Source organism: Dermacentor andersoni, chromosome 4 (genome assembly GCF_023375885.2).
Source record: "Dermacentor andersoni chromosome 4, qqDerAnde1_hic_scaffold, whole genome shotgun sequence".
Taxonomy (NCBI): Eukaryota; Metazoa; Arthropoda; class Arachnida; order Ixodida; family Ixodidae; genus Dermacentor; species Dermacentor andersoni.
Genome location: NC_092817.1, coordinates 39,290,614 through 39,306,801, shown reverse-complemented (window position 1 = coordinate 39,306,801; position 16,188 = coordinate 39,290,614). Strand labels below are relative to the sequence as shown.

General features: G+C 41.0%; 1 protein-coding gene across 2 annotated transcripts; it reads left to right on the top strand.

Annotated features, from left to right (window-relative positions):
* Positions 1-19: 19 nt before the first annotated feature.
* LOC126536956 (uncharacterized) lies at positions 20-14,388 on the top strand. 2 transcript variants are annotated; one of them, XM_050184033.3, is made up of 10 exons: positions 20-732; positions 828-939; positions 1,378-1,546; positions 1,723-1,773; positions 1,858-1,977; positions 5,228-5,520; positions 7,135-7,332; positions 9,219-9,285; positions 9,877-9,985; positions 11,328-14,388. In XM_050184033.3, the coding sequence occupies exons 1-10, from the start codon at positions 660-662 to the stop codon at positions 11,462-11,464; spliced, it is 1,329 nt and encodes a 442-aa protein (XP_050039990.1). In that variant the 5' UTR covers positions 20-659; the 3' UTR covers positions 11,465-14,388. The 2 variants fall into 2 exon arrangements, with proteins under 2 accessions (XP_050039990.1, XP_050039989.1); XM_050184032.3 differs by having other exon boundaries at positions 9,874-9,985.
* Positions 14,389-16,188: the final 1,800 nt, after the last annotated feature.

Below are 16,188 nucleotides of genomic sequence, written 5' to 3'. Positions count from 1 at the left end.
ATTGCTCCCACTATGCTCCCCCTGCAACTGAATTCAAAAAAGCAAAAGCATAGCTATATTGAACTAGAACACCATAGCATACATAGAGTTACTATAAATACTAACTCTATGATAGCATAGCCTTTACGACATGTTTTACTAGTGTAATATCTAGAGGATGCTACCTTATGGAGCGTGGATTTGGAGTGGTTTACTACACCACTTATACAAGTTGCAAGAAAAATACAGCGGCGATTGTCGTATGAGAAAATATGTACGATCTGTGATTGAGATCATATTAGTTGGCAAATTTTGATGTTAAGGAGCGTTGCATAGATGAGAATATTACGTTAACACACCAAAGATACTGTAAGAAACAGACACTTTCGGTTTCGGGGATGCTCGTCTTTCGCTCATCCCTTGCCCTTCCCTATTTATCCCCAGGAAGCATACCAACCAATGGGAGCGCTCGCTTTTGAGGCACTGAACACAGTACTGAATGTAGACGGCAACCGAGCAGCTTCTGTGCGTCCTGCCAGTTAATGCTTCTCGCTCATAAAAGGCTGTAACTGAACGTAATATTTCGCTGTCCTGTTTACACAGGTTTCTTTGTTCCTACATTTGTTACACCCTGGGCGTGATATGTTATCCATGTTATTTCTCGATCGGCGAAGAACGTTATGAACGGAAGTCTACCGCATGGTCAAAAGATTTTGAAAGAGATCGGTAGCTCGGCGAATGCAACCAACGAAGGTCAGTCAGTATAATCACCGTTTTTATACCTTCTTCATTTTATACGCTGCGCGCGTACGTTGGGCCCATTTAAAGGCAGTATTCGTTCGTTTCAGATATCCATTTGTACGCTGAGCACCTAGGAATCGTTCTTCCCGATGAGCAAAATCTGCTTTGGATTGCTCAGGCCGGTCTTGAGGTGTCGCTGCCGCCACCGTGGTGTCCCGTGTAAGTTAATTTTTTGCACGAGATACTGCATGGTAATGATCTTAAACGTTACCTTCATCAAACACTTAACTACACAGAAGCCATCGGTGCGTCCGACCTAAGGGCCTTAAGTGCCTACAGACATCATTGAGCTGCACAGAGCAATGCATCCGTTTTTCTGTGGTCTTTTTGTATAAGTTTTATTGCATTAAAGAATGTTACCATGAGGAAATATGTGTTCCAACTAACAGTGAATTCATGCATTCATAGCCCCCTTTTCTTTTAAATATGTAAGGACTTTATTTCATTCATACATTCTTTTTATTTGTTGGCTTTAATAAGCCGTACATTGGCCTCTCATGTGCTAGAACTTTGGAACTAACACTGTGAATATTATAGGCAGTTTGCATATTTTATATAAAAATTTTTTGCACAAGCACCTTAATTTTTGTGGTGCAGGGAAGATTCTCAGGGAAGGATTTACTATTACAATTCGGTTACGAAAGAGACCAAATGGGAGCATCCCTTGGATTCTTACTACAAAGCTGTGGTCAAGAAGGAGAGACTCAAGGCAAGTGCACGAGCCACTACTGCAGAGTCAAATGTAGAAGACAGCGGTGCTTCACTGGTAAGTATTGCATAACATCTTCCAACATACAGTAACACAAGAAAAGCATGCATGTTTTCTTGGCATGCTGATGCATTCAGCTATCAGAACACAATATTGAAGTCGCTGCTGTCGGCATTTAACCAAGTACGCTGCTTTGCTTAATTTCCTCAAACATTATGTCCAATGTTTTTCAGATGTCGTCTCTGGACGACATTCCGCCCTTGTCCTCATTTGCAAGAGCTTCAGTACGTAGCCAATTTTTTACCATATTTGATCACAAATAATTCGGCTGTAATTTGTACTCAGTAAGCAGCCGATTCTCTTTCCAGGATGCCAATCAAACTGTTGTTCCCTTCTCACGTCTCAAGAAAGGGAAAAAGGGGTTCCTGTCCAAGTCTTGTCCAACCAACCTTCACATGCTAGCAGTGAATTCAGGACCTTTAGTAAAGGTGGGCAAGTAAATGTTTTATAATGTTACTAGTTTAACGAGACGATTCCTTTCAGTCTGACCTATTCCACCATCATCATCCACTTCCATGATTCCCCACTTATAGCAGTAACATAGGCAGGTAATGCTACACAAGTGAATTATGAATGACGGAATGGAACTGTCATCGTCACATTGTTCCAGCATATATATGTGTATACAAGCAGAGGGTCTTCAACAGAGTTGCCGTGTAAATGCTTGTTATCCAGACAATTGTTTATATTCAATAGATATGTCCATGGAACATAATGTTCTAAATGTTACACAATCCTATAGATATCTAGATTTGTCTGAACAACATTACAAATACATACCATAGATAATCTAAATCTCATCCAAATGATGTTGCTGTAACATTGCAAGAAAATCACTGCTGGACATAAGGAAGCTCTAATATATGCTTAATTACTTTAAGCATCAGAGGTCCATAGAACATCTAGCAAATCTTTGAGTGATCAGGGCCTTTTTCATAGTGTTTTCTATAATGAATATTACGTTCGCAGCACACGCTCTGTATCTGATGTAACGGGTGAAACGCACACTCCGCAAAAACAGATACATTGTGTGCGCAAGTATGCGCACATGCACGTGCATGAGGAAGTGTAATGTGCTCATTCTTCTAGGCCTTTCACTGGGCACAAGTGGCATACATTGAATTAAGTTTTAAAAGTAAATTGTATCAGAAAATACGCAAAGTAGGTGTTCACATATGAGCTCCAGATATACTAGTGTAAGATTATAATTGGAATAAATGAGAGGACAACTATATTCATGTGTGGACTAAAAAGTAAAAAGAAAGTCAAGTTGTTACAACATACATTAGATGCCATCTGATAATATCTATGGGCTGTCTCTTTCTTAAGTCAAAGCAACATACTCTAGACGACCTCAATATTTCTGGCAAAAAAGTGACATGCCTGAGACGTCTAGCAGATGTTGGTCTTCGACTTGCACATTAAGACCCAATTCGTACGTCCCAGAGACATTTTTGGTTTACTAGATAGGTATCTTTAGTGTGTGCATTCTCCCTAGCCAGGGTAATTTGCAGCAATTCTCTGTCACGTTCATATATCATGTGTACAACATGTCTGGCACTTTATGCATTAAGGTTATTGCTACCTTGCAGACACCATATGTTACACTGATGAAATGGTCGAGCAATAAATCTATTGTGTACCGTATACTAAATTGGTGTGTAGCTGCACCTCAATTTTCCTCAAGATTTGGTCCTAAGTGTTGGGTCGGTGCAGCTATTGCACCAATACAAACATCCTTTTTTTTTCTTTTAGTTAGGTGGTAGAATTCCCATCACAAAGGTGGAACTGTTTCTCTTTACAAAATGCAGGGGCTGTATTCTGAAACGTTCGCCTTCCGCGATAGTCACGTTCAATGAATCAGATGGCTGCTTACCCGTGGCGTCAGCGTGCACTACCAACACACGCTCTCGAATGCTTCACATCACATGAGAGAGCGCACCGTGCGAGTGCAGAGGGGCTCGGGTGTGTTGTTTTTGAATGCGGTGCAGTACGGGTTCTGCACACTGACTTCGGTTGGCTACGGCCGCTTTAGGTAAGATAAATTGAAAAAGGAAGTGTGAAATGTTTTATTTTAAATCAGTCAACCAATATCGCTGTGCGCCCTTTCTGAATCGCTTGCTGTTACTTCCGGTGTTCCTCAAGGTAGTGTGTTGGGACCTTTGCTGTTTTTAATATACATAAATGATTGAATAAATGTCATTCCACGGTCAGTATCAATAAGATTGTTCACAGATGACTGTGTTGTATATAAAGAAATAGCATCAATAGCAGACCATCAATTGCTCCAAGAATCTTTGCTCAAAATATGTCACTGGTGTGAAGAATGGAGTATGGATTTAAACATTGATAAGAGTGTGCTTCTCTGAGTTACGCAAAAAAAAAAATTATCTGTTACCAATATTGCCTCCACAACAGTCACATTAGCGAGGTCTCCACAACATAAATATCTAGGAATAACTCTTAACAACCGATTAACCTGGGGCACTCGTATCTCTGAGATCTGTTCAACTGCATTCTCGAAGCTCTGTTTCTTGAGATAAAAATTAAAGAATACTCCTAGCCAGATTAAGCTCTTGGCTTATAAAACTTTCATCAGGTCCAAACTTGAATACTCGTCCGTAATTTGGGACCCGCACACTAAGAAAGACATCTATCAATAGCTTGTTCAGAGAAAGGTAGTACGTTTCATTTTTCATAAATACAGAAGATCAGACTCCCCCACACAGCTTATGAAGGACAATATCCTCTTGCTTAGTACACATAGAAAACTGAACTGCCTTTCTTTCCTTCATAAAATTTTGGCAGGAAAGCTTAGCATTGCTCCCCCCTCATTCCTCAGGCACTCCACTACTCGAAGGACCCATCATAATAGGGAACACTCAATACAGCCTATTTTTGCTAAAACAAACTCATTTAATAAGCACAGTTTCTTCCCTCAAACAATATAGCTCATTGGAACGCCCTTCAAACTTTGCTTCTTCAGTAGAAAGGAAACAATTTTCTTATGAGGAATTTCAATATTCATTGCCTATTGTTTCTGCTCTGTCATCTTTTAATTTTTATTCTGTTGTATGTCACATGCAATGTAATTTTTTTTTTTTCATGGCCCTCCTGCTTGGGCCAATCTGGCCTGCAGTATTGTGAAATAAAAAAATAAATAAACAACGCGTGTAAGACGCCACCAAAAAGACTACTATAAACTACCACCTCTCATATCTACTACACTCCACCGCCAACCGAACGCCATAAGAAGTGTTCGTCTATTCAATACACGTTGAGAGCACCCATCGACACCATGACGTTAAAATGATGTAGTCCAGAACTACTAAATGGCGCTCTTTATTTTCCGGTTTTTCTAAAACAGCGAATCCGCATGTGCTGTTGGTGGAGGCGTGGCCAAGGCGATAGTTTTGCAGAAGGCGAACGTTTCAGAATACGGGTCCAGCTACCATATAGACACATAAATTCTGAGATATATATTGATACACCCACAATAAAGCAAAAACACACAGAAATCCATTCATGTCAGGATGCACTGTGTCATTTCTTATTCCTTCTACCATTGGTCTCTTTTCAGAGTACCTGTGTCTGGCCACTTATTCAGATATGTTCATGTGCTTGCTTGGTGGATGTGCTGAACTGCGTTTGATTCTGTAACTGGCTTTCTCTGTGCAGCAAACAGACACTGACTCAGAATCTCACACTGCCACTCTTCGCAATCAAGATGAACATGGTATCGTGCGGGATCTGCTCACCCAGAAGCAGGCGCTCGAGTTTGAGTTGGAGCGACTGAAGCGAGAAGTCCACAAGTACCAGCGAATCAGAGACCAGCTGAAAGCATCTGCCAAGCAAGAGTTAATCCAACTTGGAAGCACTTCACTAGCTCAGAGAGCGCGAAACCACAAGCACACTATTGCAGACGAGAAGCAAGGCCAGAATTCCCAAGATAAAGGACCTGCACTGCCAGGGTGAGGATTCGGTCCTGAAATGTCATGCAGAAGTGTGCAAGTCAGTAAGCAATTGAAAGGTGACACCAGTGGCTGTGCTGCTGCACAGTTTTAAGGCTAACAGAGTATCGAAACATGTTTTTGAACTTGTAAAAGTTACCACAGGCTTTCTACACACTAAAAGATAACATTTAGCAGGTGTGAAGATTGGGAAACACTTATGAGATATTTTAATTTGATACTAAATTTAGTTTCAAAATGCCGCACCTTACGTCATCAACATTATCGTGACGTTATGGAACAGAGCAAAATTTGCTGATGTCATAAAGCAATAAGGCCAGGGTGTAACATTGCTTGTAAAAAAAATTAAGAATAGTGCTGCATATGTTTCTTCTTGCTGTACATGTATGTGGTAGCTGCAGCGATAGCAGGAATGGAGCAAGCCAATGTGCAGTCGACCACAAAAGTTTACGAACCACTGGATCTTAGAAATACCTGAACATGTCCGCAGCCTCACAATGCAGCCTGGTATTTGCATTTCCAGCCTCTACTTGTATATGCAAACAAAATTGCAATGTACGGTTTTAGTGGCTACTGTTACATGCTGCTAGGAAATTCAATGTTTTCAGGGAACCCACAGCCTGTAAACATTTGCGGTTGACTGTATTTTTGCACTGTTCGAGTAGTTTCCATGCTTCCCTATGTTAATTGAGTGAGGACCCTGGCCAGGTGCCATGAGCACCTTTAGTTCTGTACCCTTCGGTGTTTCTGTGATGCAGGGAAAGCAAGAATCGTAAATAAATTAGATTAACTTAAATTGCATTCTTCTCTATTCTTTTACATTGTACTTCTTTGTCATACATCACATTGTAGTCACAGTGAAAAACTAGAAGCACTGCCAAAAGTGTGCGTGACGGTTCAGGTGTCAACAGACTGCGCTCTACAATTACTGTGGTCAGCAGCAATTTCCTTCCCTTCCTTTTAGTTTATTCATCTATCTATTTATTTAAATGAACAACCAATTACTACTACTACTAGGTGTGGGTTAAGAATCTAACTTTATTGAGTAAACTTGTTCCCAGAAAGGCAAGTACAATACTCAAATCACAATGATAGAGAAAAGTGTGGTTGTTGATTGTCAATTCTGATTTCAAGTTTGTCTGCTATTTAGTATACATGTATTATCATACATTCCAAAGTAACCACTGGAGCTCACATACATTTGAGAACCTAGAACACTCTTCGTGATGCACGTTCGATCTGATTAGACTTGTTTCTATTGCTACAGAACTGGCAAGAATGTTTGCAAAATTTTGGATGCAGTAATTGTCATGCACCATGTAATAACCCAATAACAGTGATGATCCAGCGAAAACGGACACTGGCAAAAAGTAAAACAACAACACATGGCACTGTGTTACCAACATATATGTTGTTGTTGTAGTTGCTTCTGACTGTACTTTCCTTTGTTGCTGAGCATACTTGGGGCTTGCATATTGTGCAGAAAAAAGCTCTCTTCAGTAATGCCTTGCGAAAAGGTGTAGAAACAGTAATAAGTAAATTAATGAGAACTCACCTGTCCTTAGGCAAAAGGTGTCATTTGATTCAATAACAAATTTTGTGCCTTGAACACAGTGACACATCTGGAACAAAGACCAAAGGTGAGGGCAGCAAGCCCACCAAGGGGGCAGCCACTGGAAGTCTATCTGGTCGCTCCTCGTTGGGTCACAAGGATCTTCTTCGGCTCAGTCAACGCCTCGCTCAGCTGCGTCATCGACATCTGCAGCTGTCCCTACGTGCTGCTCAACAAGTTGCTGAGGATGCTCTTGCCAGGTTACACCTTAGCTCGATTTACTTGAAACAAGAAGGTTGCCTCATAATGCCATCTACTGGCTGCACAATCAACTGGGGGCAACACCTTTGTGTGTTTTGAGATTACAGATTAGTTTTAGTGAACATGCCTATAGAAAAGATGGTATGTCTTCTTTTTTATTTTGCTCTTTTCGTTTGTTTTTATTGAACAAGGCTTTAACAGAGGAACCAGAATGTCCATTATTAAAGTCTGAATAGTGGGAGCTGTACTATTCCAGCACTGAAATGGACAGATAAAAAACAACCACACTCCTCCTTTATTTTGGTTCAAGTGAACAAACTATGCACTGAAGTAACAGACGCCAAAATAACAGAGCAATAGTCACTGTACAAAGTGATTCTCTAGTCGATGGTTTGACAAAATACCGTGGGATCAAGGTGAAGCACCATCTCGGAACATGTCAGTGACCACTGTCAAAACAAATACACATTAAAGTTTGGGGATCTGCATAGATGCTGTTACATCTCAACACAACCAAGGGCATTAATTAAACGTTTGTCATGAGGCAACCCCAACCATCAGCGCCTACACTGAACTCAACACGGCGTTGACACCGACAGCTGACGGGTCCACAAAAAAACCCCATACCACTACCTGACAGCCTGAACTAATCATTAAAAGGCCAACGTCAAATGCTATCAAAGAACAGTGCCGACCTTAGATTTCCATAGTGCTTTCGTGTCACATATTCCATACCACCAGGAGGTAGGAGGGCTGTTAAGGTAGGAGTGCTGCTAAGGTAGAAGTGCAATGAAGGTAGGAGTGCTGCCGAACGATGTGATATCCTGGCCGGGGTATTGCAACCGATTCGACAATTGTGATTGGCCGTGATACAGTAATGAGATTCCCTAGTTGAGTCGCCTAGGGAAGACAACGGGCTTAAAAGCGGAGACCTTTCATGCAGTGGGGCTGAGGTGTCCTGATGTGAACTCACACATTTAACACGTTCCTGCGTGGAGGGGGCTACCATAACTGGAGCCATGTAACTAATGTCAAACAAACCCCTTTTTCCTTCATTTCTACTACCGGACGTATTCGTTGATGAGCTTGGTGGATTTCTTGCCCTAACGCCCCCTCAAGCTGCAACAGTACCTTGTTCACTATGACTCAGTCATTGCATGGTTCACTAATATGTCAATTCAGTTATTAGGACGATTGTTCCAGGGCTGGAAAACAGGCTGATCAAGTTGCCTTACGTTCTGTTCAGCACATGCATTGGGGTTTGAATGATCAAGGAATTATACGAAGTCTTGCTAGGTTGCTGTGCTATGGAAGCCCGGGACAGTTATTCAGGTGTGAAACTCACTGGCTACAACTCATAAATGAGAATGAATGCCGTAAAATAAATAATGAAGAAGTTACTTGATGCGACAAGAAAATCTGACAATTGTCTGCTAAAGCCTAAGCATTCTTTGCCACCAGAAAGGCCATGGGTAGATGCGCATAAGCTAGGAAAAGCAAGTAAGCAAAACTAAGCAAGAAGAAGTCATAGCCGAGCCAAACAATGCTTACGCATTGGCAGACAATTCTCAGAAATTTGTCGCTTTATTCAAGGATGCCTCTGCTTTTATAGCACTTATCAAGGCAGTCCTACGTCATGGGTGTGTGCATGCACTGATAACAGATATCACAGGTGAGAGCAGTCTCAAAAAAAGAAGGAACGAGACACTAGTTGTCTAACATAAAGATGAACTAGTCCAAGTCTGCCTGCACTAAATGGTCTGAAAATATTGTCACGCCTGAAGCATCAATGTACTATTTCATTCGATGGTGGTCAGCAGTCTGTTAGCTAATGAGTATAATACATGTTTTGTAATTTGCTTTGTTTTCTCTTATGTGTGTGCAGTTATGTCGTGCCCCATACTTCTGGCTCCGAGATCACCAGCAAGGACTTGGTAGTGTCATCCATAAAGGTGAGTTTTGTCCGTGTCTTGATGCAACTAGTGAAGGAACTGATGCGCAACATGCTGCTGTTACTGCACCTTTTTCTGTGCTTCTTCGTGCACATAAAGGTCGATCACTTATAAAGCCACTAAGACAAACACTAAGAGGTCAGAAACGGCCATACGCCAGGCACACTTGAGACGCACACATGACCTCAAGCCAGCACAAAAGTGAGGGATTTATTTATTGGTTATGGCGTAGTCATCTATCAGCAGTATGACATGGTGAGCTTCAGTAATTTCTTAGTAAGTCGATTGTTACATTCAACACTGCTGCAAAAAAATGGGCAGCAGCCACGATACTGCGTGTAAGGAAAACCCAGATAGCTGTTCACTATGTTGTTCACTTTATGCCAGTGCTTCTGCAACATTTATTTCACTTTGAAGATACCATTGGATCATTAAATGCTGTCAGTCACCGTTAGCATTTCATAAGTTTATCCACAATATCCTTGTTGTGGGCTTCATCAAGCTGTTCATGTGCTTTTGGTCCATGCCCTAGACATGTTTGTTTATATGAATGCCTTTGCCAAATGAACTTCGTGGCTTTATTCCCAGCAGCTGGTACCGTCCTCATCATCCAGCCTAGTTCCTCATCGGACAGCAAGAGCACTGACTGATATTCCTCACGCAGAAATGGAAGCAGTTCATGGCAGTCCTCCAGTGCATTGTAAGCATTAGGTTTAAGTTCCAGCATGCCTTCATTGCACTCCTCCTGCAATTTTATTATGCACAGCAGAGCTGGTGCAGCTGTTGCAAGAGCAGTACATTGCTGAAAGTTTGATAGTTTTGATTCTTGGGCACACATACCTGAAACTTATGCAGCATGACAGTTCCAGAGTAAATTAGAAGCATTCTAAATAGTTCATCAGCATCAGTGTAATTTATGTCTATTACAGAATGGACGAATGCCTCTCCCAGTAATTTCTGATTGTCCCTGTCCTTCGTCAGATGACTACATCCTACTGCCTGCATATTTCACAGTTTCATCACGCCACCGAATCCTTGGTCATCTTCGACTGTGTTTCCCTTCTTTTGGCACGCAATCTTTTAGACTGATAGGCCACTGGTTACCTATTCTAAGTATTATATGGCCTGCCCAGCCCCCTTTTTTTTTTCATCTTAAAATCAAATAAAATAAAATCTGAATAGTAGTTCTAGACATTCAACCCTTTAAGTGCCAACGATGAGATAATTTGCCATCAAAATGAGTGCCCTCTATTGCTGAACTTGTCGTGAATTTTGGCAATTTTTTCACATGTGTATGTCTTCAGTTTCTTGTAATTTTGACCAAAAAATAATGCAGTGCCTCCTGCCTTTTTTCTTCACTTTTGCAAAATTTTTTGGCTGTTTGTCCCGAATGTTAAGGGGTTAAATCACATGCTTCAAGGTAGCCTTAGTTGGGTCATGGTGCGAGTGGCAAGTTTGCATTGGTGCATCCAGCTGCTATTGTCTAGCCATTTGGATTGTTCATGGAGGACGAGAAAACTGGGGACAGTCCCTGCCACCACTCTCTGCAATGCTGTGACAAGTTGCCTCTGCTTATTGGGCAGCTTCTCACCATTCCCGGCCGGTGCCAAGAAAGGCCCTGGATGCAGAGAGTGTTCCGAGTTCCTAGCATAGAATGACTTATTTACACTCCCTAGCCTGCCATGTCAAATCGAAACATTTACATTGACCTTTGTACACCAATTGCCGTACAGTGATCACTGAGGGAGCTACAGCAAATGGTACACCAGCTGCCATTTAGCCCTGACAACATCTGTTAGGGTTGCAGAAAGCAGCCGTTCTCCCTCAGCAATAATGGCATCATTGTTATTTGCCCAGTAAATGACTCCTACAATACTGTTTGCAGTGCACTTGGGTTGTTAGGTCCTCTCCTCAATTTACCCTCATCCATGGGGTTGAACCACCATGTCCATGAACCCTTCTTTTTGCCTGTGCCCTGTGTGTCACAAATGCAACTCTTCATCAAGAGTTTCTTCCACCTTCTCTCTCTCTTTCTTTACAAGATTGGAAGACGTACATGTCCCAACAGCAAGATCTACGGCCTCCTCAGCAGTGGTCTCGAGCTGAGTGGACAACAAAGTTGTCACAGCTACGCTGGAGCCTCAGGGAATGTGAACTCCAACAGCTTCTTATCAAGTAGTCACTCCTTCGCTGCCAAGAGGAAGGCACATAGTTTCATACAATTATAAAGTTACTAGTCATCACAGGAATCTCAGGTAATGGCGTTATTTGCAGCTGCTGAATATACAAAAACGAAATACGTCTTGTGAATATGTTAAATAGATGGAGTACCCAAAAGTGACTTGAATGTTTCCTGAAGTATGTGTGGATTTAAAAACTTTTTTGAAACTATTCTTTTTCAACTTGTACAAATGTGTTTTTACATAGTTAAATATACTGTTGCATATGAATTGTATTCTGTTCTAGCATAACTGTCATTAACTGATAGCGGCATTCTGTTTCACATTTACAATATCTATAAGTAATTTTCTTGTGCAACCACTCCCCTATAATGTGACCTTGATGATATTTTAAATGAGTAAAATAAATAACTTATTAGACTTACTTATAGGCATTGCTAGTGCAAGGCGTTATATGCATCCTGTTAGAAAGGGCTGTGTAGCTGCACATTGAATAGAACATTTGTTGTATATTTTGCGATGGTCGTTAATTTCATGTCATATATTGTGAAGCAGAGAGCGCGCATGAAATTCTGTTTTGCTGCATTTGTTTGACCATTGTATTTACACAATATTCACTTACTGAACAATTGTATGGAGGTTTACATCTTGCCTATAAAGCTATATGGTAATATGAATTGACTGGTAGACTGGCTAATCTTAGATATGTGTGCATGCCAGAAGATTCCTTTCTTTAACTACGTAGCCATGGCAACTGCATAGTATGACACTCCTGATCACTTATCAACAACAAATGTTATCATTGTTCATTTTTAACTGGTTCGTTTGTTGCCCTCATTGAAGTGGGGAAAATGCTTGTGGACTGAATCTTGCTAAAAGTGTCAACTTTATCGTTAGAAAATTGCCATTTATGTAAATTGTGTAAAAAAGCTGTTTGTCATGTACTGTGTCTGTTCCTTACTGAAAGCTGTCACAGTATTGGTACAAGTTGCATATACTACATATGGATGAAATACAATGCAACAAATAATCCATTCAAAGCACTCCGCCACACCACTCGGCACACAAAAGCCAAAAACAAGCACACCAGCCACACCTAATGGCCTGTTCGATGACTACGATGTACTTCTGAGAATAAGTTGCAGTTACTTTTGGGTACCCCTCGCATGTGCAAGGTACTTCACGGAATATCTACCTGAAATTAAATGCTCATCTTTATTGAGAAGGTAAATCATGGTATTAGAAAGCAAATATCATGAAGAAAGGTCCCTGCAGTCCGATTCTCATTGAGTGAGGCCTCATTGAGCATAAAGTGTTTTATATGTATACCTCCAGTGTAACATGTCCTACCCTTGGTGTTCACAGTCTGCATTAAACCCACAAAGTCATTTACACATCATAAAAATGGTTTGTGATTAGCCGGTAAATACCTTGGCTGTCCTTTTGCTGGTTATTGTGGTCAACTCTATGTCAGCCATTTGCACATGTGTCCTAATCCAAATATGAATTCATAAAGTTTGTTTGTGCATCTGCACAAGTGTCTAGAAAACAGCATCTACACCTGATAAATTGTATACAGGTGCCTGCTTTGAAAAGAGCTAGAGCAGGTAAGAGATGTTACAGGTGAAGTGCTGGGCTATCAAATGAAAAATGGTAGGAGTAGCTCCTCTGTTGCTAAGCAACCAGAGACTATGTGCAATGACAGATAGCATTCATACCATGTAATGATGGCATGAAAAAAAAAAAGAAACACTAAAGGGTCATTAATGAGCAACACTAAATCAGTTTTGGGCTGTTAAAGCTTCTAAAACTATTTTAATCAATTTTGCAACTAATTAGGTTGATTATTAATGGAGAAAATGTCAGAGACAAACATCCCTTTCTTGAATTTCATGCTCGAATGTCGGCACCAGAATTTCAGTGCGACATCATGGATTTCAAAGTATACTTTCTTGTATTGGGGCTGTTTTGGGTGCTGGAAAAGTTCCCCAAACTTGATAAGTTGTGTTTCTTGTTTCTTTAGCATGAATGTATTCCTTCTTTACCGATAAAACAATTAACTGTACCTGAGCAGGTGCGATCAAAATCTACGATGGCATGGCAAGCTGGTGCACGAACTTCACTGTGGCATCGCCACTTGTTTTTCGTTATTGCATTGCTTCTTGCTAGCAAATCTTCCTTTCTTGGTAAATGTGGTCGTTTGCTATAGGAGGTTTGCATGTCGCACCCCGTAGTTACTGCCCCTTCAATGTAACGGAAAATAATCTTGGAGGTCATACTTTTGCATAATGCAGGTGCCAGAACCCATGTCGTAGCTGTCACATTTTTGAACACCTATTGCAGAAGTATAACTTTCCAATACACCTTAACTTAAAAGTCTTCCTTAGTGTCCCTTTAATGTGAGTTTATTAGGCTGCAGGCCTAGTATCAGAAAGGTGCTTCTGTAAGTGCCAACAAATGCCACCTTTGCACACAGCTTTCCTCATTGTATGAACATCCCAAGTAAAGTTTGTTAACCTTTTTTTTTAAGGACCTATAGACATGATGACTAAAGACATGACATCTTGTAAGCAAGATTTGATATCTATAGCTGTAGAGGAGCTATTTCAAATGTGCAGCATGGGGGCTGCATGCAGCTCATTATGTCATGGTATCCAAATGTGGCCACAGCAAAGCCCATGGAGAGTCATTTGCATATGCAGTAGTTTGCATATACCATCCCATACCTGGGCCATATACTGCAATGATTGCTTTTATTTCTCATTCTTCTTGCCCTTCTGCATTGACTCACATGAAGCCACGACCTCACTGTTGCTGGGGTTGGCTACCTTGCTGGATGTATAAGAAGTGAATAGAATCGCAAAAGGAATCTATCCAATTCATGGAATAAAAAACACAAGGGAAAGGGGTGAGGGGGGAAATTTTGACTAATGCGTCAACTTGTGGGGGTGGGAGGGGCTGATTCTCTTCAACCCTCAACCCCCCCCGCTCAGCACTTCCTTTAATCATGCATTTGTGGTACTAGGTCTTTGGTACTGATAAGTTGCGATGATTTTTTTTTCTTCTTTAACCCTTTATTGATGAGTGTTGCCTACAGGCAACATATACTAGAAAAAAATATTATTTCTTCTTGTCGCGTTTTCGTATTTGAGTATTAAAGGGGCAGTAAAGTGAAGAATGATTTGTTCTGCATCAGTAAATTACCATTCTACAACACCAAAAACACCATTCTTACAACCATAAGACGTTTGGTAAGCCAGGAAAATCGCAAGAACGAAATACGGGTGGCGACGCCTACTTAAGTTCCCGCACCTGGGGGCTGTGACATCTTGGATTTTGATGGCATCTTCTGGGGCCTACTAAATATATATAGTGGTACAGATTGACTACATTGTGTTCTAAAGGAACCAAATATTAAACATGGCAAGTTTCGGGAACCTTTACTCAGCCAACGCGGCCCAAACGCGAAAACATACTTTGGAATCCCTGACGTCACGCTGGCGTACTGGCGCTGGGGTTTCGGCGCGAAATTCAAATACTGATACTTGGACCTTCATTTTCTCATCTAATCAATTTTTTTGAAATGACTGCCTGCAGGGTTCTCAAACAATGATTCATTAGTCTGAACTGGTTTATTGTTTCGCTTTAGTGTCCCTTTAAGTTTCTGGCTAAATGTCTTCGGCCTGCACTTAATGACAGGTGGCAAGCATCATTTGTTGGTTTAGAGCAGGAACGCAAAGGGCATGGAAGAAGATCAGCATGTGGCACGCTTTCTTTTGAAAGCACTGTCATCAGAGGAGACAGACCGATGCAATATCTCCGGCTGAAGCGGTGTCACACACATATTGTAAAGAAAAGGAAATGTGCAGCCATGGTTCACATATGACAAGAGCTGTCTAAAAATTCCAAACAAAGCCATAGGTGGCTTGTTGTGAAGCCTACTTCGTTTCCTGCCTGGTGTTTCGCACCTATTGGTGAAATAGCTTCCCGAAATATTTTTTTCTCGTTGATTATACTTATTCTCTGTGTGTTTTGCACATGTAGACAGAAATTTTTTTTTTTCAGGCATTTATATGTGCCATCATTCAAGGGTTAATATTACTGCGTCTACAGTTTATCTAGCCTCTAGGCAGTATGCTTACAAAACATAGGACACATCCGAGAGTGCAGCAGTCACTCCGAGCATATTGGTTAGATATATTCACCTGTCATATGTGGCATGTCACGTCATTTCCCTACCGTTTTAAAGATTTTTCATGTAACATTGTCTGCCGATTTTTGCTCACGTTAATGGCTCATGTTTACTTTATTTCTTTATTTTTCACAAACACGTGGACGTGTGCAACACCTCCCCCGAGTTACCATAGCAGCTTTGCTTAAACCAAGTGGTTCTCTGGAAGTTCACAATGTAGAGGAAGTCTTAGGAAAAGAATAGTTGGCATCTGCCTTAGAGTGGCATGAAGCTACAAAGTAAAGCCATGTATTTTCTTCAGAAAGAAAGCTTCGTGATTGAATTAAAATTTACCCTAGTTCGGGGATGGTACTTCGCACCACTGCTTTTTTTGAAGAATTATTTAGTTGAATTAATTCATCCATGCATCCATGCTCAGGGCCATATAAAATTATAGAAGAATGGTCATGCAGAAGAATGTGAGCACAGAAGCAGGACAAATTGAACATTAGTGTCAAAAAGCAATTATTCATAGTTATACAAACTCAGCTA

What these genes read in the sequence shown, in the direction of transcription:
- LOC126536956 (XM_050184032.3), top strand. Translation starts at nt 660, where the DNA reads ATGAACGGAAGTCTACCGCATGGTCAAAAGATTTTGAAAGAGATCGGT. An exon ending in ATTCAGGACCTTTAGTAAAG is followed by an intron (nt 1,978 to 5,227) that starts GTGGGCAAGTAA and finishes TTCTCTGTGCAG; the next exon opens with CAAACAGACACTGACTCAGA. An exon ending in TGGCAGTCCTCCAGTGCATT is followed by an intron (nt 9,986 to 11,327) that starts GTAAGCATTAGG and finishes TTTCTTTACAAG; the next exon opens with ATTGGAAGACGTACATGTCC.